The 25,256-nt window shown below is 41.2% G+C and overlaps 1 protein-coding gene across 9 annotated transcripts in view; it reads left to right on the top strand.

The window, feature by feature from the left end:
• Window positions 1-25,256, top strand: part of LOC105066019 (coiled-coil domain-containing protein 144A) — a 74,401-nt gene that overhangs the window by 16,238 nt on the left and 32,907 nt on the right. For 4 of the 9 annotated variants that reach the window (XM_074355786.1, XM_074355785.1, XM_074355784.1 and 1 more), the window contains exons 1-7: window positions 13,718-15,626; window positions 15,748-15,894; window positions 16,506-16,557; window positions 16,937-17,006; window positions 21,329-21,422; window positions 23,832-23,860; window positions 24,046-24,118. In XM_074355786.1, coding sequence (XP_074211887.1) covers window positions 15,587-15,626; window positions 15,748-15,894; window positions 16,506-16,557; window positions 16,937-17,006; window positions 21,329-21,422; window positions 23,832-23,860; window positions 24,046-24,118 — 505 coding nt within the window. In that variant the 5' untranslated portion in view covers window positions 13,718-15,586. Of the gene's footprint in view, window positions 1-657; window positions 795-7,083; window positions 7,199-7,361; window positions 7,536-10,613; window positions 10,721-12,021; window positions 12,160-13,711; window positions 15,627-15,747; window positions 15,895-16,505; window positions 16,558-16,936; window positions 17,007-21,328; window positions 21,423-23,831; window positions 23,861-24,045; window positions 24,119-25,256 lie in introns of those variants that run through there. The other 5 variants (XM_074355788.1, XM_074355787.1, XM_074355791.1 and 2 more) reach the window with 3 other exon arrangements.

Raw genomic sequence — 25,256 nt, 5'->3', positions numbered from 1 at the left:
AAGCAAGTGTGGATGACTTCTTTTGGCAAAAGATTAGTGGTCTAGAAAAATGATGTTATTCCTAAAGTGGAGTTTGGAGATAATACCTGTATTTAATTTGCATGTTTTTCTAAGTCCCTATTGGGGCAGTTAATTGAGAACTGAGTGTATCTTTGATTTCTCCCTATGTTTGCCTTTTTTTTGAATCACAGAAGATATTTAGTGTCTGTTGAATGAGAAGAAATGAATGATTGAAACCAGCTAATCTAGCTGCCCGGATTAGATGGGCGTCCTCCATGTTGTCAGTTCTCATTTAGAGGCAGAGATGATAGAATCCTCTTGTCTCTCTTTCCATGACCTGTGATGGAAAACTGAAGCTGCTTTTCCAGTTTCTCACTCTTGCCTTGTCCCTTGTCCTTTTGTGGCCAACCCAGTATTACTACTTTTACTCCCTTGTTTTTATTGACAACAACTTAGCTTCCGTAGAGACCAAGGCCCTAGTTGGCTGAGTTTGGCTAAATGTGGATTTGGAGAGTTTTCATGTGCTTTTGTTTGTAGATAATTCAAAGTTTAAGGAAGTCAGTATTTCTCCTACTACAGAGCAGAAGTTCAGGGTAAGTGATAGCTTGCCATGTGTAAACAGGCGTAAGAAATATGTATTGCCTTTTCTTTTCTCAGTGGTGAGAGGACTGGCCAGAAATGTCCAAGTGTACAGTCCACCGAACAGCGGGAACGTTGGCTGGACCCTGCCCCTGGCTGGTGCAGCAGCGCCACGTGTGTGCGCTGCTCTGGCTGGCACGAGGCCCCCGGAACCTGTAAGTACTGTTGTCAGCTCAGAGCTGGCAGAAGAATTTCGTAGATTTTATGGCGCCTCCTGCTGTGGTTGCTGGCGCAGGGCAGTAGATGAGTTGGTGTGGCCCTGGGTCACATGAACACTCATTTCCTGATGAACTTAATTAGTCTCATGTTTGTGTTGTGCTTGGCAGCCTGTGAGAACACAGGCCACAAACATGCCCACGTACAATGCTTAAGTGATTGCTTTTGATGAATTAAATTGTAAGGGTATCAACTGTAGGGTTAGTAAGCAAAAATGAATTTGGGGAAAATGCAAATTAGCTATATATGAGTTAAAAAACCCCAGTAGTAAATGCAAATCATTCATAGACCTTGTCAATATGGGCTTTCATTGTAACAGACACATCTTTGTCAGGAACCTACCTGAAAGTTTGCCTTCATTGGCTCTTAACAGATTGCCAATCTATCTTAGTACTATTCCATTTTCTAAGTAGATTAATAATACAGAGAGCAGAAATTACTAATTTGAGTAGGAAGAGTATCAGAACAACGGAGTGCAAGTAAACTTACAAGACTTTACAAAAAGAAGCAGGGACCATGAACAAAGATAAACAAAATTTGAGCCTGTCTGAATGTTGACTTGCATCCTGTGTGTGGCAGGACATGTTCAGACAACACTGCTCTTATCCACTGCCTGGAGTAGCTGTTTTAATAGAGAAATCTCTCCCCAAGAAGTGTATCTTAGGTGTACATGTCTCTAACATTTGGGATGCTTTGGGGTCACTATCATAAGCCCTGGATGTTGTATGTGAGAACCTTCCCCAGGAACCTAAATGGGAGGTTGTTGAAGTTGCTAAGGGTCAAGTGTCAGCTCACATTTAATGGAGAGGGAATTTATGAGAGTAAATTACATCCAGTGCTGTGGCCTGGGCAGATCTCACAAGGTAGCGCAGAGGTTGACTTCTGCTGTGTCTGGGCTCAGCCCTTTACTATAAACGTTATAATGCTGACTAATAAAAGACTTGGTAAGCATTTAGATTGTCATCAGACAGAATTTGTCAGGTCCTCCCCTCTAGATTGTGGTGCCAGGAAACACCCACACGGGGCACTTGGAGCAGCTGATTCCAGACACACCCTATTCTGAGACATCATTGCCCTCCACTCAGATGGAAGGGGAATCCCAGCCCCACCCAGGGCCAAACACATGAGGCTGAAATCCTTTCCACCCAGTTCCCTTGTGACTCAGTGAGGAAGGCTGGACAGGTGTGTGGTGAGGAGGGTGCTGAAAGCTGCCTCCACCTTGCGCAGGTGAGGGAAGGGCTCACGCCTACTTCTGCCCAGGTTCCCCACGTTCACATTCAGGCTGAAGGCCCTCTGGGCTGAGTTGAGTGTCACTGGGCCATTTTCTCATCTGGGACCTTTGTTAAGGAGGTTCCTTCCTTTCTCCTGCCCTGCAGTGGGTCTTCTCACCAACTGGGCACTTTTGAAATGGGAGGGCTTGGCCTCTCTGTTTCATTCAACAGGAATTGGTCAGAATAGTTGAAATCCCTTTCTCTCCCAGTCTGTACATTTAGGTTCCAACCTAGTCTCTGTCCCTAAAAGATCAGCATGTAACCATAGCTCTGAATGGAGCACTTTTTTTTAACATTTTTTTTTAATTGACTTATAGTCAGTTTACAGTGTTGTGTCAATTACCAGTGTAGAGCACAATTTTTCACTTTTATGTGAACACACATATATTCATTGTCACATTCTTTTTCCTTGTGAGCTACCATAAGACCTTGTATGTATTTCCCTGTGCTATACAGTATAATCTCATTTATCTATCCTACATATGCCTGTCAGTATCTACGAATTTTGAACTCCCAGTCTGTCTTTTCCCACGCCCCACTCCCTTGGCAACCACAAGTTTGTATTCTATGTCTATGAGTCTGTTACTGTTTTGTATTTATATATATATTTTTTTAGATTCCACATATGAGTGATCTCGTATGGTGTTTTTCTCTTTCTGGCTTACTTCCCCAGGAGAGAGAGGGCAAGACCAGGAGAAGGCAGGCCCAGGTGAGTGCAGGCCCAGGAGAGGGCTGGCCCAGGTGAGGGAAGGACCAGGAGAGGGCAGGCCCAGGTGAGGGTAGGTCCAGGAGAGGGCAGGCCAGGTGAGTGGAGGCCAAGGAGATAGTGGGCAGGACCAGGTGAGGGCAGACCCCTGTGAGTGCAGGCCCAGGAGGGCTGGCCCAGGTGAGGGCAGGCCCAGGAAAGAGCAGGCTGAAGAGAGGGCAGGCCCAGGAGATAGTGGGCAGGTCCAGGCAAGGGCAGGCCCAGGAGAAGGCAGGACCAGGATAGGGCAGGAGAAGGAGAGGGCAGGCCCAGGAGAGTGCAGGACAAGGTTAGGGCAGGCCCAGGTTAGGGCAGGACTCAGAGAAAGCAGGCCCATGAGAGGGCAGGCCCTGGAGAGTGCAGGACCAGAGGACAGTACCAGGTGTGGGCAGGAACAGGAGATGGCAGGACCAGATGAGGGCAGGCCCAGGAGAGGGCAGGCCCAGGTGAGGGAAGGACCAGGAGAGGGCAGGCCCAAGAGAGTGCAGGCCCAGGTGTGGGCAGGCCAGGAGAAGGCAGGTCCAGTAGAGGTCAGGCCCAGGTGAGGGTAGGTCCAGGAGAGGGCAGGCCAGGTGAGTGGAGGCCAAGGAGATAGTGGGCAGGACCAGGTGAGGGCAGAAACATGTGAGTGCAGGCCCAGGAGGGCAGGCCCAGGAAAGAGCAGGCTGAAGAGAGGGCAGGCCCATGAGAGGGCAGGCTCAGGAGATAGTGGGCAGGTCCAGGCAAGGGCAGGCCCAGGACTGTGCAGGCCCAGGAGAGGGCAGGACCAGGATAGGGCAGGAGAAGGAGAGGGGAGGCCCAGGAGAGTGCAGGACAAGGTTAGGGCAGGCCCAGGTTAGGGCAGGACTCAGAGAAAGCAGGCCCATGAGAGGGCAGGCCCTGGAGAGTGCAGGACCAGAAGAGGGCAGTACCAGGTGTGGGCAGGAACAGGAGATGGCAGGACCAGATGAGGGCAGGCCCAGGAGAGAGCAGGACCAGGTGAGGGCAGCCCCAGGAGAGGGCAGACCCTAGTGAGGGCAGGCCCAGAAGAAGGCAGGCCCAGTAGCGGGCAGGACCAGGAGAGAGCAGGCCCAGGGGAGGGTAGGGAAAGGACAGGGCAGGCCCAGGATAGGGAAGGCAAAGGACAGGGAGGCCCTGGTGAGGGTACGCCTAGGATAGTGCAGCCCCGGGAGAGGGCAGGCGCAGGAGAGTACAGGCCTAGGAGAGGGCAGGCCCAGCTTAGGGCAGGAACAGGAGAGGCTAGCTAAGCACAGGTGGGGGCAGGCCCAGGAGAAGGCTGGTCCAAGTGAGGGTAGGTCCAGGAGAGGGCAGGACCAGGTGAGGGCAGGCCCAGGAGAGGGCAGTAACTAGGAGAAGGTAGGCCCAGGAGATGCTAGGCCCAGGTGAGGGCAGGCCAAGGAGAGGGCAGGCCCAAGAGAAGGCAGGCAGAGGAGAGGGCAAGACACATGAGGGCAGGCCCAGGAGAGGGCAGGAACAGGAGAGGTCAGGCCCAGGTGAGAGCATGTCCAGGTAAGGTCAGACCCAGGTCATGGCAGGCCTAGGAGAGGGCTGGACCAAGAGAGGACAGGTCCAGGAGAGGGTACGATCAGGAAAGGACTGGCCCAGGAGAAGCCCTATTAAACTTCCAAGAGATAACGTTGAGAGGCAATGGGTATTTGAGTCTGGAATACAGGAGGGAGGTCTGGATTGGAAATAGCAGTTTGGAAGTTACCAACTTGTAGATAATACATAAAGCCCTAAGGCTGTTGTGGGCAGCAGCAGACAGTAGTAGAGGCCTGAAGACTGAGCCTCAGGGGTGCTGTGTGCCAGCACTCAGGGGCTGGGACTGAGAAGACCGGCCAGGGCCGTGGGAGGAAACCAGAGCAGCCTGAGACCCGGGAAGCCCCTTGAAGAAAGGGCTTCAGGAAGTCGGGGAGAGCAGCGGTGGGAAGTGTGGCTGCTGGGCCGTGCGAGGAGAGGACTGAGAGCTCCTCATGGAGTCAGCACCTGGTGGGTGGTGGGTGACCCTGTCCTGAGCAGTTGCAGTGAGTGGACACACTTGCTTGGATGGAAAATGAGAGGAATCAGAGGAAGCGAATGGGAACAGCTCCTTTGCAGGGTCAGGAGATGTTTGTACAGGAGAGCAGAGAAATGGGGCCATCTCTTTGTTTTTTAAGGTGAGGGAAATAACAGTATATGCTAATGGAAAAGATAGATTAACAGGAGAAATTAGTAACACCACATTCCCTTAGGTCAGGGGAGTTGCAGGTGAGGGCAGGCGGGGGCACAGAAATGCCCCTGAGAGAGTCAGCTTCAAAACACTTGCCAGGTCCAGTCCACTCAAGACCAGCTCTCAGGAGTGTCAGCCACTTAGGAACTCTACCGCCCCCTGCAGTTTTGATCCTGGCAGGGCCAGAAGCCATAATTAGCTGAGGAAGAATGGAATTAGGCAGGAAGAAGAGGCCTGCCCTGCCTTCCCCCCTCCTGCAGGTGGTCAGCCAGCAGCATGGCCTCACTGAGAAACTGACATAGTGTTTTCATAGTCACGTGGTTAAAAAGTTCTCAAATGTTATACCATGCTCCCAAATAAATCTCAGATTGATTCAAGATTTAATTGGTAGAAATAAAAGCAAAAAAAAAAAATAAAGTGAAGGAAGCGTGTAAACATAAGGCTGAGCCACAGAGCAGGGTCAGCAGACATGCGGAAACATATTTTCATTTCATCTGGAGAGCGTGTGTTGGTTTCTCAAGTTTCCACTTAATGATGCATATTGCCACAGTCTCTGAAACCATGAAAACAACTTTCTGCTGTTTGCGTCTGCTAAATTCCCTGGAGACTGGCTGGGGCCCAGAGGGATGGGGAAAGGAATACACTGAGGGATAAGGAGATGTAGAGATTTTTGGTGGGGAGCTCTCTGGGGGATTAGGCCTTCAGCATCCTGTGGTTCCACCCTACTCTAACCACAGTTGCATACAAACATGGCTTTCTCAGGGACAAGCCTAACTTCTGGAAATGTCCCAAAACGTTTAGCCACCTAGCACCAACATTTGAAAAGAATCCAAAATGGCCCACAAGCAATTGCAGAGATTTGAAATGCCTTAGGCTCCCACATGTGCACCAGGCACACTGGGCCTCCAGGCCTCTGTGCGCACTCACAGGGACACTGGCTCTGGAGGGACAGTTGAGGGTCAGTGCTGTTGCTAGGCTACGACTGTTCCGGACCAAACATTCCGAGCCGTTGAGCTTTGCAGCCAAGGTGTGGCAGCGAGACCTCTGTGGCTCTTCTGTAGCGCCAGCGCTGAGATCGGGAGGTGGCAAGAGGCCAGGAGGGAAGTGAGCGGTGTCGGAAGGCGATAAGCCAGATGAAGAAGAGACTTGCTAAGTTCGCGAGCTGGGTGGACTTCAGCATCCATCAGAGAGAGAGCGGGAATCATAAGAAGCCCGTGCCTGGGTATCATGTCTATAGGAGTGAGCTAAAGGAGTTCCACAAAGCCGCATATTTAGGTGACACACATACAGTGCAGGAGTTGCTGTCACGTAAGAAAAATGTAGACAGCAGAGACAGGAAGAACAGGTAACAGCGGCGGGGCGGGGGCGGGCCTGGGAGGAGCTGCCAACTATGGTTGTAAGACATGGATTTTAAATTGCCTTCCCATGTCAGAGATGTTGAAGAGTGAGAAAATGAGCATGTTTGAATCACTGAAGTACAGTATTCTCTCTCATCCTTGCAGCAGCAAAGTAGATATACTATCATTTTACTTAATTGAAATGTTGTCTTTGTAAAATAGTAACGGTAACAATTATAATACTATCTAACAATTATTGAGCTGTTCAACTGCCACTTTGCATAGCTTTTCATTTAAGCATCACAGCGGTGTCCTGTAAGATCACTACTACTTCATGCCCATTTTGTTGATGAGGAAATTGAGGCACAGACAGGCTAAGTGAGAGCTAATAAGGGACAATGTTTAAGTAGAAGTCAGACCCAAGGTGAGCTGAATCTCAACGGCATGCCCTTTCTATTCAAACGGGTGGTTCTTCCATTAATGTGGTGAGTAATAAGAGCTAATAAATACTGTTCTTTCCCCGTAGAAAGAACTAAGATAAGAAGACTAAATGTCAGTTTTAAAGGGGTAGGAATAGCATGCTGTTGAATGTTTACAATTACACGAGTAACTGTACCTTTGAACTAGTACGCTCTAATTTCCTAAAAAGTCCTCTCATGTTCGCAGGACTGCACTACACTTAGCCTGCGCCAGCGGCCAGTCATCAGTGGTGGCTCTCCTTACCCAGTGGAAGTGTGACCTGGATGCTCGTGACGAGGAAAGCAGGACAGCTCTCATCAAGGTGTGTGTAGCAGCCAACCGTGTCCACGTGAGATGGATTCGATTTAATTACTTAGAATAAAAATGAATTTATCTGTTTTAAATATAATGAACTTCTGGAACCAAGGAATGTTAACTTGGAATGCCTAGCACTTACAGTCTGTTTCTTGGCATGATACCAACAGGCTGTACAATGCCGGAAGGAAGAGTGTGTCACTATCCTGCTGAAACAGGGTGCTGACCCAAATCTTGAGGACAACTTTCAAAACACTGCTCTGCATTATGCCGTCTTGGCTGAAAATACATCAATTGCAGCAGAGCTGCTCCACTATAATGCAAATATCGAGGCGATAAACAAGGTATAGCTTAACTGACTTTATTTACAAGATATTTGAAATACAGGGTCTTTTCTAGCCACAGGTGTTTTATTTATAGTAGTATGTATACTGAATACATCAGGCCCTGTTATCATGGAAACAACTCCAAAGCCAAGGCCAGGAGCTTGTGCCCACAGAAAGGGCAGAGCTCTGTCTCCCAGCCGCACTTGTACCCCAGAAGGAACAACTTCCCATTAGGAAGTGCCTGGGAGTGGGTGGTAGGCTCAGAGCCTACAGAAGATGAAGGCTTGCGGGGAGTAAAGTGATAGCAAGGGCTGGGTGCCTGCCTGGGGATGGGTGGGAGGAGGAAGGAACCCAGTACCCAGCAGGGGGAGCTGGGTGACTGCACCTGGGCGGGGGAGGCAGCAAACCACAGGCCCTGAGCACCCCAGGATCCCAAGTTCTAGAATCTGGGCAAGTGAGGTCAGGTCATGTTTGACAGCCAGCAGGGGCATTCACTTGTGCTGGTGGCCACATGGCTCTCCATGTACACCTTGGGGTCTTCCATGCTCAGCTGGTGTAGCTCCCCTGTGGGGCTGTGGCTGTAGGTGAGGAGCAAGTGATGGCAAAGCTGGTTCTCCTGCTTTTCCTCCTGGCTCTCCCCTGAAGATTTTGACTGAATAAATCTACTCAGGTCTGGATACAGGTATTTAGAAATACTTCTCTGAGATTCTGATACAACCCTTGATTAAGGACTATTGAATGGATACGTGTAATACATGTAAATTCACAGATCTCAAAAATAAGACGTCTCTGAAAGAGCGGGGGTTTGATAGATGCTGCCTCTTTCAGTGCTCTCGTTTCCAGCTGTGTTAGCCTGACTTTTATCTGTCCCTTCCTGGCAATATTACTGGCAATATCTATTGCCTTGAAGAATAGCTCCTTTCCCCTTCTAACCACTGATCATTCAGTGGCACTCAGACAATCCTATAAACTTGGTTGTGGTGAGTGATTCAGTAAGTAGAGTCAGACCCTTTAAAGATTTTGCACCTTTTGTTCCCATCCAGGTCATTAGGTCAACAGGGTTTTTCTGATTGCAATAATAGGAAATCATGAGCCTTCTTTTGGTTAAAGCTGTGTGACAGACTCTTGCCATATATCTATTAGATTCACTGAGCCCTAGCATAATCAAGATGACAGCTTTTTAAAATTAAAGTCTAGTTGACTTACAGTGTTGTGATAGTTTCTGGTGTACGGCAAAGTGATTCTATTATATATATATATATTATTCAGTTATATGTATGTATATTCTTATTCAGCTTATATATATTCTTATTCAGTTATATATAAGATTCTTATTCAGTTATATATATTCTTATTGTTATATATATATTCTTATTCAGTTATATATATGTTCTTATTCAGTTACATATATTCTTATTCAGTTATATATATTCTTACTCAGTTATATGTATATACATATATATATTCATATTCTTTTCCGTTATGGTTTATTACAGGATACTGAGTATAGTTCCCTGTAGTATATACAGTAGGACCTTGTTCATCTATTTTATATATAGTAGTTTCTATCTGCTAATCCAAAACTGTTAATTTATTCTTCTCCCACCCCCTTTCCCCTTTGGTAACCATGTTTGTTTTCTATGTCTGTGAGTCTGTTTCTGCTTTGTAAATAAGTTCACTTGTATCATATTTTAGAGTCCACATATTAAGCGGTATCCTATGGGATTTGTCTTTCACTTTCTGACTTACCTCACTCAGTATGAGACTCTCTAGGTCCTTCCATGTTGCTGCAAATGGCATTATTTCATTCTTTTTTATGGCTGAGTCGTATTCCATTATATATAAGTATACCATGCAAGATGGCAGTTTTAAACATCAAGACCCATGATATTAGTAACAAATTGGAATTGTTTTAATAACTTAGTTTCAGCTGTCTTATGAACTGATTATCCATTTGATTAACAATCAGGGGGAATTAGATACAGGTAGACTGTAGTTTTAGCAGGCTTTGGAAAAATTCTTGAAGTGGGTATTATGAGTCTTAATCACAATTTTTATTACATGTTGGGACCCAGTGTTTTTGTATGTAAGACATATGATTCTACAGAAAGGCAAGGTTTTACATACAAATACTTGATTTATACCCAACTGTTTGGAAACACAGCAAACATAAAAACACAAGTGGGCTATAGACTAAACATGGCCCTGGGTATGTTTAGTTTGTCTCCATACATTGAATCAACATTTAAAATTTAGGAGACTTGTGCAGAAATCTGCACTTCAGAACTTCTCCTAAAGAATCAAATCTGGTCCCCCTTGAGCCCAGGCTCCTATGTGGTCTGCCCTGCAGAGGTGGCCCCTTCTCGGTGGGGCATGTGTTCTCTGGTTTGCTGTCCTCACCTGGGACCTTCACTTACTTGGGCCACATATGTTGCCTCTGTAAGCATTTGAATTTACAATTCCTGTTGTGTACTTTGATAAATATTTCAATATTTTAAAGACAGTCTATATTAATTTATATTCTACTTCATATTTTATAATAATTCCTTAAGAGTGGGATGGAATTTTTCAAATTAGAATTTATAAGTTGTTTAAGAAAAACTTTCTTTACATGCAAATAGTCATAGTCCCATTGGAATGTCTGCAAGCTTTATGAGATTAGTCATAGTTGTAACTGGATAGGTTATGCATGTTGCAGACAGTATGGTATCTTTCTCCTCAGCGTGGCTCCTTAAAAATGTAGTTGATTCAGTAGCTAAATGGTTCTCTCTGGAGCAGTGTTTAGAGTGTCAGGAGTAGTAGTTGAGCAGTAAGGTAACTAGAGAATGCCTGATACACACTGTGATAGAAACAAAGTTTCTTGGAACCAGCAAATGTCTGAAGTGAGTTTCAGAGAATGACTTCACAGGGAAACTAGAAGAGGTCAAGGAGGAACCTTTTCAAGAGAAGGAGCACAGAGGGGCGAGGAAGAAGGGGCTACTTTTTATTTACTGTTTTATAGTATATGTTTTAAGTCCAGAGACTTAAGTTTTTAAATTCAGTTTTGAAATGTATATGTAGTTTCGTACATTATCAACTGTTTTTACTATTTTACAGTATAACTTCACACCATTTTTAGTCGCCGTCAGGGAGAACAAAGAAGAGATGGTCAAATTTTTGATAGAGAATGGGGCAAATGTACATGCAGTCGACATGCTGCAAAGGTAAAATAGTTTGTTCTCTCTCCCTCTCTTTTTTTGTTTAATCTTAATATTGTTCTAGAGTAGTAACAGCCAGTCAGAAAGATTAACTTAATAAGAAGAGGATTAACTTAGAATCAACACATCATCAGTTAGGTAGAAAAGCAATTATTCTGCCTGGTGTCACGAAGAACGGTATGCAGCAGGATTCATCTTCCTTTATGATAGTGACTGCTGTCATTTGCAACCTGATTTTTTTGGTCATATGATCTTACAATAGTTCAGGGATTTCATTTTAGTTTTATTAGTATGGACTCTAATTTTAATTTACCTTATGAGACAGTGTTGAATTTCTTCATTCTTTTATAATTTTTTTAACCTCTACTTGGTGTAAATTTTTTTCTTAAAAGATGCATATTAAACAGAGGAGTTTGTTTTGCCTTTTGGATGACTCTGCTTTAAATTACTTTCTTTGAAGGATATTGATGTTATTAGGTTATCACTAAGTGAGTATCACTAAGAGAGTAACTATGACCAGATACTGTGGGCTCATCAGTTTTTATCCTTTTTCATTTCTAGTACAGTTTGATGTTTTTATTTTCAATTGATAATGGTAGAAGGAAGAAAAATAGCTTTAATTATTGAATAAACATTCTCTTTAAAGAAGACAAGTCCTTGGTGGATGATAAACAGGAAAGAGCTGGGCTTTAGAGTCAGACGAGGTTGAATTCCCAGATCTCCTGCTGGTCAGGTGTGTTACCTGGGGGACATGACTTACTATCAACAAATATGTCTCCTGACATGTAAAGGAGGGTCGTAGTACATCCTTCAAGGGGGGTTGTGCCTAAGAAAGACCATACGTAGACTATTCAGGTTAGTGCCGGGCACATGCTTAGCATGATTAACTACAGCCGTGACTATTTTTGTTGCCATTTTTATTCATATTACTGTTTTCAGCCTGCAAACAGCTTCTCCTTACCTGACCTCTAGCTGATTTTAAAGTATTATATTTCAGACTAGGGAAGAAATGGGGAATCCTTTATTTAAATCTTTACCTACTTCAGATAAGTGACCTCAGTATCCTTTCTTGTCCATCAGAGGACTTTAAATTAGCAACTTCTACTATGTGCTACCCAAGTAGGACAGGAGGCTTCTTTTTTGTCCCTCCATTTTGGCCTTGGAGGTAATTTGCATAGATGAGCCCTCGAGAATGTAAGTGGTCAGTTCTCCAGCGGTGGGCAGGATATTAACTTGGTAAACTAGACCAAATTAACTGTTTAAGTTACGCTAAGTTCCTAAGGGTGAAGTTGTCTCTTTTATTTTAGATCAGCGCTCATGCTTGCTGTATTTCATGACTCACCAGACATAGTCAAGCTGCTTCTTCAGAAGCATGTTAATGCCTGTTCTCTAGATTTTCAAGGATGGTCTGCTGAAAGATATGCTTGTCGTAATGGTTTTAAACAGTAAGTGTTTACATTAAAATGCCAGTTGTCTCTAAACTGAGGTTGAAAATGACCTGTTACTTGTTACATGACAGGTGAGAGTTCCTAGTTGGGAGCAGGCACTTTGGGGATGGCAGTGAGACACTCCACATCATCAGCTGGAAACCAGCAAAAGGCCAGACTAGTGAGATGGAGCAGTGGGCACAGGGTTCTTTATCTCAGAGTTTGTAAGACCTTTATCCTTAGGGTCTTACTGGTCTCCATTTCATTCCATTGTAACCCCTATGCATGGGGTCCAAATAATGTCACAGATTTGATTTTTCTAACTAGTTATTTGGGTCTTGAAATGTTTAGTAGAGCAGAAAATCCTGTATTTTCCTTTGGGGGCTTTCTTCTATAATCTTCCTCTTGAATTTTTCAAGAACCTAAGGGATTCCCTAAGGCCACAGTGACAATCCTCTCCCACAAGGCATTGGGGCAGGGTGAGGGCATTCTAATCGTTCTCTTGTTTCCCTTGATTCTGTTGCTGCAGCATTGGTACTAAAACTAGTTTTAACAGGATCTCCTTGGCAGCTGAGTCTGGGGTCTGGATGTTGCTCTCTAAAGACCTTTAATAAAGTTTTAAAAGAAGAAAAAGAAACTGGTCCTGCAGTCGGGTCATGATTGACCTCTGCTCCCGGGATGCCTGTGCTGATCCAGTTTGCGCGGTCTTCGTGGTGATCGACACGTAAACTTCAGCGTGACAGCTTGTTTAGTTCTCATACGTATGCTTGTATGAGGTCATATATTTATAAATGAGTTTAGCTACAAGTTATATAGTAGCTGAGGTACCCTGAATTATAAACCTCAAAGAACAGCTAATCACCATAATTTGTAACATTTTCTGAAAACTGCCACATTTAAGTGTTACACTTATGAAAAAAACACACATTGGGTTTTATTTGGGATTCTCAAATAGTTCCAGCATTAAAGTTCAAGAACAGATTATTCCATTCTTCCACTATTTCTCTGAGCATCTGGGGGATACATTATCTCATTAAATCTTTGTAATACTCATGAGTATTAATAACTAACTGCCTAACAAGACAGTAAGATCCCAGTTTTATAAAGGAAGACTTTGAGCTGAAGAGAAGCACCTTGTCCAGGAACAAATAGCTGTTATAGAGCTGGGACTTCTGAGTTTGAGATAATTTCCATATGTCAGGCTCGCTCTAGTTAACTTACTGAGCTGTATTGCCCTCAGTTCATGACTACTTCACCTTACTTTTTTTTTCTTTTTTAATCATACATCCTAAATTTAAAAGTGTAGATTGTACAATTTGAAGTATATGGGACAGTTGAAGTTTTGATATTATCTCTGATATTGTCTGAAATAATCCAAGAACTTAATATACTTGGTAATAGTTTTTCATATTAGTATTCAAGTAGTAATATTTATTTATCCCATTTTTTATACATAGCCTTTACCAGCAGATTGTCGACTACAGAGAAGAAAAGATACCAAATACTCCCCCTCAAAATAGCGACCTAGGACAGAGTTCTGGTAATAAGTTACTCTTGTTGGGCCCACCATAGATAAGGAAGTAAGATTGAGGAAATTTTGATAATGAAAGAGCAGTGAAAAATGCCAGTGTATAAATTTCATGTGTGTTTTTATTTTTTTCATTAATTTTTTCTTAATGGTCTAGTATTCAGAATTACTTAAGAAGTTAATTGTAGGTAATTTAAAATCTGAGACAATATTGTCTGGAAAGAAATTCATTTATTTAATCATGGTCCCTGAAATCCAATATTATATATTTGTGTAAATAAGAAAAACAGGGTTTTAACTTTGTTGTACATTTCCTCTAACGTTATAACAAGTTGGCCTTGTTACAGAACTGGGTCTTTTAATTTTTACAGCAAATAGATTACATCAGGTAAATGAATGCTAGTTATTGCATAATGAGTAGTCTCACTAAAAAGTTATTGTCTTTAAAACTGGGAGCTCAGCAATACCTTCCTGGTGCTGTAAACAAATGGCCAACAATTAGAACTGCACAGCTGAACCAGTGTGTAGCATACTAATAAGAGATTGTTTTTTAAAGATACCTAGTGATAGTGCAGAAGTCAGGAAAGCAGTGCCTTGTTGAGAAGCACTGGTTACTTTTCACATCATTACACCAACAAGGTCTCTCTCTCTTACTGATTGCATGCCTCAGAAGTGCAAAAAGAATGAGATATGTTGCCTTCATGAGAGTCAGATGTTTTCTTCTTTTTTTGGGGATACTTGTCATGAAACTATATTTTGTTGGAACAAGATTTTCTTTTGCTGTTAGTTAAAGGATTGTCATAATACTCAAATAGCACAACTCAGGACTCAACAGATTGTAATAAAAGCACAGAAGTACTTCACATAAAAAAGAAAAAGACTGTGTTGCCTAGACGTGACCCCTAGCATGCTGTTCAGTCTGAACTGTATGAGGGCACCTTTAACTTGGTAGACCTGTATCAAGAAAGAACTTCTGTTGTAGGAAATACTAAGATGGAATAGACAGAGTTTTGGTCTTCAAGGTGCTCATAACACAACAGAGTTGTCCCTGGTTAATGTCTGTATCTTTTTTAAACAGGATTTTCAAAGAAAACATTCTTATCTGTTAATTCATCCACTTAACAGATGACTCTCAAGTGTTGTTTAGGTACTAAGCAGCACTCTGACGTTACAGAATGCAAACAGGTCAAAAGCACAGTTCCTGGCCTCCAGGAGCTTGTTACTGTCATCACCATTTTTATGATTTGCTTTAGTTTATTCTGTGCTTACTGTGTCCCAGAGCCCTCGAGGACTTTGTAACTGTCTTTATATATATTTTTATTGGTATTTAATATGTGCCAAATACTTGTCCATGGTGAGGAAAGAAGTTTTTTCAAAGTGGGGAGGATGTCAGGTAAGCCATGCAGAGCGAGTAGAAATTTGCCAGGGAAGGAGGCAGAAGGGCAGTGTTTGGTGAGCGGAACATCTTTGAAGATTACATTTGGCAGAAAGGACAGCGGTGCAGAGGCTAAGATGTGCCAGTGAACTTTGCAGGATCTATGAGTTTCGTTTTGGTGCAGGAAGGATGCTGTAGGAATGGTTGGGAATGAGGTGACTACCTAGCTCAGGCACGCTTCTAAAAGCCTTTCTAGTACTATAGAAAGGAGGAGGTCTGCTGTAGACCTTGGGAAATCTGTCAGGATGCTTTTAGCTGCAAATAATAATAGGAGCTCTAAGTAACAGTGGCTACAGCAACAGGAGTCAGGATTGGTTAGACGGCTCGGTGATGTCATCAGGATCCCAGATGCTGTCCCTCCTTCAGCTGTGAGGCTGCTGGTGTTTGATGTCGCCTTTCCTGGTCTGCTGATTGGCAGCAGCTCCAAGCATCATATTCTCACGTGACAGTATCCGCAGGCGAGGAGGGCTGCTTCTCTCTGCATGTTTCCTGTTAATGAGGAAGAAAACAGAGACGCTTCCGGTAGACTTCCCCTAGCATCTTATTGGCTGGACTACATTGCATGCTCATTCCTAAAGCAGCCATGGGGGAAGGAGATGTAGTTACTGTGATGACTGCAGAATAATCATTTCTCTTTTTGCAGCTAAGGAGAGTTTACCTTCTTCGCATACTGGGGCAGAAAACATCCAAGAAAAGTTGCAGTTGTCCGGCAAGGACGACGAAGAAATGGTTGAGTTGGGAACCAGCAATGGCAGCCGCATGGATTCACTGAAGAATGTTGAGCAGAAGAGTAAGAAGATTCGATTTGAGTCTTAGAGTTTCCTGGTTATGACATAAAACAGAGAGGCACAAGCTTTTTCTATAAAGGGCCAGAGAGTCAATATTTTAGGCCATGTGGTGTCTGTCACATCTACTCATGTCTGCCATTGCAGTGTGAAGGCAGCCCTAGACCATATGTGAGCGAATAGGGATGACCATGCCCAGATAACATGAGGCTGACAAAGCCAAATGGCAGGGTGGGTTAGTCCCATGGGTATCGTCCAGAAACACCACGCTGTGTGAGCTTGACATTGTCAGTTTATGGTACTGATTCTACTAATGAGTATCATTCTTTTGTGAGTCTTGTAAAGTTTGGTTGGGATTTTGGTCCTTGTAAACAGCAGTTCACTTCAAGATACCAAATTTGGATAAACACCCTTTTTTTTTTTGATATAAAGGAGGGGAAGTGGTTTTTATGCATTAATTATCTACCAGGAATATACTCAGTATTCACTCAAGTGTGTAGTCTCCAGGTGTGGTCCCAAGGGAATGCTTGTTAACAGAACATTGGCCTTATACTTTCAATATTCTGTATTTTTCTATTGCTGATATGAAGTCTATTTTACTTTTTTTCTTTAATAGTGGATTTAGTGGTTGAGGTTTCACCAAGTAATGAAGATATCTCTGTCATCAGGTAGGATTTTATGGATTTTTAAAAATTACATGTTGACTAAGGGAACACAGAGAAAAGAAACAAGGCTTGTTGAGTGTCCTACTCTGGGTTAGACACCGTGTTATGTACTTGACATTAGTTACCTCGTACAGTCACCACAACAGCTTTGCAGAGTAGCTGTGCTATTATAGCTTACTGTTAGTTAATTAGGCAACTGTAGCTTAAGGAGGTTGACTAGTTGACCCATGATTCCATGGTTAGCAAGTAGTTGACCTGTGACTTGATCATCAGGCAGCCTGGCTCCCAAATCTGCTTTCTTATCCCTCAGCATAGACTTTTGTGACCTGTTTGTTTAAAGAAATGAACTCACTCATTTTTGATGTGTGTTTTTGCTCCAAAGAGTTTCACCCAAACATGATATTGATGATTCAAGGCCTCCATCAGATGAGGACTTAGATCTTGCTCCCAAGGTAAAGTGTTCTCTTGTGAAATTAATTTTTCTGCTCTGAATTTAGTTTTGTGTAGTATTTACTCTTAAAATTTAGCAGTGGTCTGCCTATCATTGTTTTATGTTTGTGTTAGAAAGTTAGAGTAAACCATTTTATAAAAATATGACAGGTTGTTTTTTTGTTTTTTGTTTTTTTTTTTTTGTTTTTTTACTTTGGTAAATACTGAGGATGAGGCTGAAGCAAAATGGACTAGAATATATATAGTGACAGGAAATTGTACTGTGAAAAGATTTCCCACAACAGAGGAAGTGTGAAACTTGGCCAAGGATAAGTGTTCTTTGACTTTTAAACCACACTGACGGCACTTGTATAATACTCGTGCCTCAGTGACATCTTCAGTGCACACAGTTACTTACTGTGATAATCATGGACTCTTCCTGGGGCCCTTCAGTTCCAAAACTGCGTAGCATGTGTCTTTTTTTTTTTCCCTTGGATGCTTTTTATTTTGGTATCAGAGAGTTGTGAGGAAAGAGGTTTTTGGTTTTTTTGTTTGTTTTACTTTATTTCTATCTCTGGTTCTGCCTTCAGACTAAAATAATAGTTGAAATTATAGAAATTTAGAAATTAAAACTCTGTTTCTCAAAATCCATATTATAGATTCCTCTGTGTTTTCTAAATTATCCCATTAAGAGTATATTCAAAACTCTTCATCTAATTGAAGAATACATGTTTTCCCTGAAATAACAACCAGCTCTCAAAGTAGACTCTTAATAACAATCATATGATAAAACCTACTTCAGAATTCTTTTGTATTATAGTTTAAAAAAGTATGTCTAGTCCTCGTGTCCCATTTTAAAATTTCAAGTTTCAGATACTTTGTAGTATAGTTATTTACATACTCATTTTATTACCCCTGCATCAGTATACACCGCTAGAGATTAGGGAACATAATTGTGCATTTCCTGGAGCACCTAGAATAAGGTCTTAAATGTAAGAAGCATTTTAGTATTTTTTGAATGTGAATGCATGAGGAGACATGGAATTCTGCACCATGCTGCAGGTTATATAACATGCACACTCTATCATAATGAAATCCATTTGATGGTACAGGTAATATAATATGCATACTATGTCATAATGAAATCTATTTGAATTCTAAAAATATGACTTAAATTTCTATTCCCTTTGTTTAGGTTGTAAAAGTTCAGTTGTTATGAGAGGGAATATATCATAAATGCCAAGGAAATAGATAAGAAGTGTATGATGAATAGGAATAAGTTAGTTTGTTTTTCAGTATCTACCAATTGTGAGCTTAGAATTTGAGATGAAAACTTTTTAACCTTCTTTTTAGCCCCCTCTCATGTTCCATTCAATATATCTTTTCAAGCTATATATTATCCTTAGAATCCTGATTCCCTGTTCTTTCTCTAGCTGGAAAGTTGATGTGTTAGGAACTTTCTAAAATCTATTTTTCTCTCTCTCTAGTAATAATTTACAACGTTCAGGTAGTGAGACGACCATGTTCAATTGAGTGACTTCTAGTGACAAAATGTAACTCTTACTTATAGTGGTATTTACAAACAAATGTTGTAGAGTAATGCAGGTCAGTATTGGGATATACAATGAACAAAGGCCTTTGTTTTATGTATCATATATTTTGATGTTTTTATAAAACTTGCTGAAGAATAATGTATATGCTTGCATATATAATTTATATATTTTTATATATATAATAAAAAGGTAAAACAGAGGCTTTCATTCATAGTATATCCCTGACAATACTGATACATCACCGATCTATTATATATAAATGCTGAAATATATGTATTTCTCCACATGCCTTGTTATACTTACATTTTCCTTTTTTTCTTGCCTTAAGTTTGTACTTGACTAGTCATGTTAAAACATAAATGGAGGGATGTTTTGACTTCACTTTCTCACTTTTACATTTGCCCAGCAAAATTTTTTCCTCATTTTAACCCACACTTAGTAAAGTCATTCCGTGCTACATGTCATACCACTGCAGAGTGCACTTCTGTTAATTTTTCAGACTCACCTAATGAAACTGGTGTATGTAGTGCAAAAACCAAGGCTTAGAAGTCATAGGGAATTGGTTTGGGTTCTGAAGTTACATTTTCTAAAAACTAAAAATAATTCTTGGTCAGCCTGTGACCAGATGTTTCTTTGTTATAAATGAATATGTAAAACTCTTAGTGAGATTCAGAGAGAAACAGGTTGTACTAAAAAAAGAAAAAACCCACACACACAAAAACCACTTTTACCTTGAAAAGACAGTGCTTGTGATTTGAAAGTATTATTATATTTGGATTGTCAATTAGATCTGCAAAGAACATTTCAGGAGAAGCAAAAGCATGGGGAATAGTAATAAGTATGTGGGTTTAAAATACCAGCAGTTTGGTTTAGTGATGTTTTAATGAGGACAGCCCATTTTGGGTAGGGAAAATAGCGTGCACTGAGTACCTTTATGGCGACCAAACTTGAAGGAAGCTAAATACAGGGTAGTGATGACCTATTCCAAGGTGATAGCCGTGGAAAGAGGTACGAAGAGCCTGAGCCCTTGGATCCCAGCAGCTCCTGCCTGGTGGCACAGCACTGTACTTGAAGTCAGCAGACATAGCATCCTGGTTCTGACCTACTGTGGGATCTTGGAAACACTTGTCTGACTTGTTTGAATGTCAGTGACCTTGTTCAAAAACATGGTACTGATACCTAGCTCTCAGGTCATGTGTCATAAAGAAAACTGTGGCAACAAATGTGAAGCACATTGTCAACTGTAAAGGGTGCTATAGAAATGTAAGACAGAATGATCACAGAGGCCACTAGTGGCCTACTGAAGTGTTAAGGACACTTTTTTAAAATCTGAAGGACAATAAAATGGGAAAGAGCGGGCATGGGGAGTTCTCATTTGGGGTATGTTAAGTGTCAGTAAACTATTACTGGACATCTCCGATAGGTATGTAGTGCTTTGGTACTTGACGCCTTCTGGGGACTTCAGATGTTTTGACCTTAAATAAATTCCTGTTGCTGAACACCAACTAGCACCAAGGCAGTTAGACACTGAATGTAGTAGTTGAGGGGTTAGGCTGTAGTGGCAGAAACAGAAGAACAAGTAAGCAGCAACCCTTTATCAGGGACAGTAAGTCCTTCACATAAGGAACGTGGAGAACATTAGGTTAGACAACAGTGGGGGAGTTTGTAGTTAGGACAGGGGTGGAGTAAGGGTGGAATTTAGGTAGAAAAGAGCTGAGTGTGACCGAAGCTGCCAGGTGACCGACAGGAAGGAGGCAGTCACACGAAGGTCCAGGGGAGGGTTGTTCCAGACAGAGAGAACAGCGGGTCCCATCTGCTCATCACGGTGCTCCAGCATCTTGGAGTGGCCAGGAAGCAGCAAGTGTGTAACCGTCCTTAGAATCACTTTTATTATTGTGTGTAGAGAAGAGAATGTGCATCATAAGGGCCTGGCACATGCGGGTGGTCACTAAACAGTGTTCTTATTCTTCCCTAAGTAAGGTAAAGCTTGTACTTTTTTGAAGAGCTGCATAGCTACATTTAAAATTTCTCTGCTGTAAATTTAAACATAAATGTTTTTCTTTCTACTTTGGTACTTTATTCAACTATTTTTCCTATCAATAAAAGTTTTATCAAATAATAGTTAGATTCCACTAAGCCTTTGTTTACTGAAATGTAGCAGTTTCCACAGTGTTCTGTTGATACTCAACATGACAGACTCCAAGGCTTCTTTTCATGCCAAGAATGTTATTTTAGTATTAAAAACAGTATCTGTCCTAAGAAACATTTTAAATTTATAGCACGTATACTTATTAAAGAATATATTTAAATATGTACATTTTCAATTTTATTTTTTATTGAAGTGTAGTCAGTTTATAATGTTAGTTTCAAATGTACTGCAAGGCAATTTAGTTATACATATAAAAATATGCATTTTTTTAAATGTCCTCTTCTTTTGTCGATGAATGCAAAATGGAATTAGGTGTTTTGAAGTTAATTCTTTGTTGAAATCTGCACGTAGGTCAGTATTTTGTCTATGAAAATATTTGCTCTGGCTTTCCATGCTCAGTTTACAGAGTCAAAAGCCAACTGGAGATAAAAGATAGACTTGATCTAGAGAGTGTATATGAAATTTTCTATTTAAATGTTTGGGTTTCCAGGATATGCTTATTTTGTTTTTAAATCTAATTGCTTTTAAAGTTCTAATTGCTTTTAAAGTAGGAAATTAAAAAATAATGATAGGAAACACATATTTTCTTAGAAAGGGATCAGGAAATCTTTATGCAACTCATTATTAATATTAATTTTAACAGAGTACGTCTGAGATTCAACTACCGAACCATGTTGATCATTTATCTGGAGCTGCAGGTCTAGGAGAAAAAAATACATTAAATGGACAAATAGAAAGTAAGCACTGTATTTTATAAAAAAAGTCATTTGACAGAATGTTGATTTAAAACATGGATTTGGCTCTATTCTCTCAGCCAAAGAAAATCACCTGTTGAACGTATAGTGAGAGAAAAAGGAAGAAAGGAAGTAAGTTGTATATCTTACCAGGTGTCAGCAACAGATTAAACTAGAATGCTGTTTAAGGAGCTCAGTTGTTAGCTTTCTTTCAAGATGCTGTGACCTGAGGACAGTGAGGAAATCAGGAGGAGGGAAGGAGGGAGCGAAGAATGAGAGAGGTAGAGAGGAGGGGAGTAAATGAAGAAAAAGGAGGGGGGGTCCCTGGCAGGAGGTGGTAATGAATGTAGAATAGTTCTTTAGAAGAAGGAAGAGGAGTGTTTGAAATGAGATGAGTATGAAGTAAGCTGCTTCCAGCACCAAAGCTTGTCCGGGAAACACAGCAGAATGTTCCACTCCCCTGTCCCCTGACCGTTAGGAAGGCAGCGAGGACTGCGGTACCTGATCACGCAGAGCTTCGTGTGCCTGCCATGGGTGAGCACAGGTGTGTGTGGTCAGCTGCCAATGTCTGGATCTTCATATCATGCAGCATGTTGCTGCCTTATAGGATGGTGTCTCATAGGCCAACAGAAGAGAGTGGGAAAGAGGAAGAGGGCAGGGGAGCTGGAGCCTGGTAAAGAGTCCACTAAAAAGTCTGCAATTCCTGATGCAGCTTTTGGGGAAGTGTTACAGTGAGACGCATGCGGCTGGATTTCAGAAGGATCAGTTAAGTCCGAGTGCTGTAGAAGCAGACTCGGTATAGACCAGACTTTCTCACATTTTACTCAGTCACCTGGGGACCCAGTGAAAAGTGCACATTCTGAGCAGTGGGTCTGCATTTCTAACAAGCTCTCAGGTGAAGCCCTTGTTGCTGGTCTTCAGATCACGCTCAGAAGGTAGACTTGTGTTTAGGGGAATCTGGAAGAAGAGCCACTGGGGAATTAGACACAACAGCATCAAGGAAAAGCATGATTTTGTTTTTCTTTCTGAGCACGTTCGTAGCCAGAGCGAGGCAAAGAGTTGAAGTAGAAATTAGAGATGTAAGATATTGCTGCTGAGCAGAGAGGGAAAAGAAGTGGTGGGCATCATCCGTCCAAAGAATAGAGAAGGGGGAGAATTAAGACCACAGATCTAGAGGTACCTTTGAAGAGGAAAGTGAAAGGAAGGAAGGAGGGGAAAAAGGCCGCAGGTAGGTGATTTTGGAATTGATGGGGAAACTTGAGAGAACTCCTTTTCGATGGCGTCAGTATATTTGCACTGAAGCCAGGTTAGATCGCTGCCACTCCAGAGAATACTGGAATCAGGAGGGGGCCTAGAATTGGGGTAAACCACAGCCACTCCTCCTATCAGGCTTCAAAGATACATGTTGTATTGGAATTGGTTATTCAAGTGAGGTTAATTTTGAATATGAAGCATTGGCTCTGTTGTTTTTTATTTTAATGATACCTGATTTTTTGATAAGATATTTGTTTCACAAAAATCCTTTTAAACATTAGCCTGATTTACCAAATCAATTTTGGAAATAAAAGAAGTTAATAGGATTCATTCCATAAATGCTAAAGTTGTTATTTTTAGCGAATACTACACAGGTTTTGAAATAAAAAAGACAACGTCTAATAATTCTGTGGCAATGAAATTTTTTTTTGATCACCAGATTTCAATATTGAAAACTCAGTATACATTCTTTCTTGCATGAGTGGATCAAGAAACTTTGATGGCTAGAGGATCCAAGAAATGTAGGCATACCAATAGCCCACATGGGTATGGGAAAAAATGAATATTTTTATGAACGATTATTCTACAAGTGTGTATCCAAGCTGATCAATTCATAACACTTTCTCTGACGAGAAGTGAATTGCACATTCAAATGAACTGCCATCACAACTGGACTTCCTAAATTACAGGACAAATTGAAGAGCATGATAAATACTTGTAGTCTAATGGTGTCAGTTGCATGAAAGATGTGCTCTTGCATTTTACCATCAGCTTTCACATTTGTCTTCTTGGAGCCGTGACTTGTTCCTCTGATTAAAGATCGCTTTTCTCCTCCTCAGGCAGCATGTTCACATTTGTATATGTGCACGTTTCTATTTTATAAAGTCATTTGAAACATAATTGTATTTTTGAAATCTTAACTGCATGTTTTGTTAAACCTATATTCCTGCTCTTTATTCAGTATCTATAATGGATTCATATTTCTGTCTTGTTGCTGTCCTAACTGCCCCTGAAAAACAAAACACTGAAACCTAATAACCTAATGTGAACCTAATTTCCAAAGCAAGCATGAGGATTGCACTCAGTACTAACTGCATGACTGGATAGTTGGCTTTCATATTTACATATAATTGATTATGTGTCCCTTTTGGCTTTTAGATTCTACTGAAAAATATCCTCAGCTGAAGGTAAAAACTTTTATACTTTTATCTTGAATTTTTTTTTTTAATGAGGGTACTGGGAATTTAGCTTAGGACCTCATGAACTGCTAAGCAGTCACTCTACCACTGAGCTAGACCCTCCCCCCTTGAATTATTACTACAGATTGTATCAAATGTACATTACTAATTGGTTTGTTTCAAAAACTGTTCAGCCTGCAGTTGGAGTGAAAGATTCTGTTCCTAAAAAAACAGGAGAAATGAAGAATTTACACAGATTCAAATCAGGTAAACTTTGCAATACAAATTTAACTCTGAAATGAAGTACAGTCTTCTTATTCCTAATTCCTTTTATTTTTTCAAATTTAATTGAAAGATGACATAATTAAGGCAGATGTTATTATTGGTATCCATGTTTGAAAAATATATATAAGCATAAGAAAGAGTTTAAAAATGTCAGCTTTGACTCGGATGTTTCTATTGATGTTGGGAGACACTAAAGTGCTCAGTTTGGAGTCCCTATACTTCTCGGGGATTCTGAGAGATTGATTATTAGGTTATAAGATTTTTCCAGTTTTAAAATGCTTAATTGAATTCTGACCTTTACGTAGGGTAAAGCTTCACTTGCTAACATGTCAGTCATATTTCACTTTTAATTATTTCATCTAGTGCTATCACATTGATGATATTTATTTCTATATTTATTTATTAATGGAGGTCCTAGGGATTGAACCCAGAACCTTGTGCATGCTAAGCATGTGCTCTACCACTGAGCTATTTCCCTAGCTCAAAGATCTTAAGCCAACTGGATGTTTTGATTAGAGAAAGAGAGTGTGTGTGTGTGTGTGTGTGGTGTCTTTGATTATTAAAAATGATGGAAGTTATTAGTCCTACCTTAGTATTTGGTAGACATGATCTTTTAAAACAATAATCCTAAAAGTCTTGGGGTTTAGGATATTTTTTTATACTATTAAAAATTATTGAGAATTCTGAAGAACTTTTAAGTGGGTTGTATCTATTGATGTTTAGTATATTAGAAAATAAAACTGAAAGATTTAAAAAACAAGCACACACAAACATTCCATTAGCCATTAGAGCTATGATGCTATCACATGTCATGTATCTGGAAACCTCCATTGCACACTTAACAGAGAATGAGAATGAAAATAGCATTATTATTGTGAAATTAGTTTTGACCTCCTGGACTCCTTAGATGGAGGGAACTTGGCGCTTCAGGGCTTCTCAGATGGCACTTGAGAACTGCTGTTTTAAACAGGGTTCATGGATGTGAAATGATAAAGGGGCCCTTGTGATGAAGTGGGCTTTAAAGTTCACTTCTACATTTCTTGCCTTTTTTTCTTTAACTTGTCTCTAAAAGTTTAAATCTGACAACTTAATTCTTTTAAAAAAAGGAAAACACTTTTGT

Source organism: Camelus bactrianus, chromosome 31 (genome assembly GCF_048773025.1).
Source record: "Camelus bactrianus isolate YW-2024 breed Bactrian camel chromosome 31, ASM4877302v1, whole genome shotgun sequence".
Classification (NCBI taxonomy): Eukaryota; Metazoa; Chordata; class Mammalia; order Artiodactyla; family Camelidae; genus Camelus; species Camelus bactrianus.
This window is presented reverse-complemented; position numbering and strand designations above follow the sequence as displayed.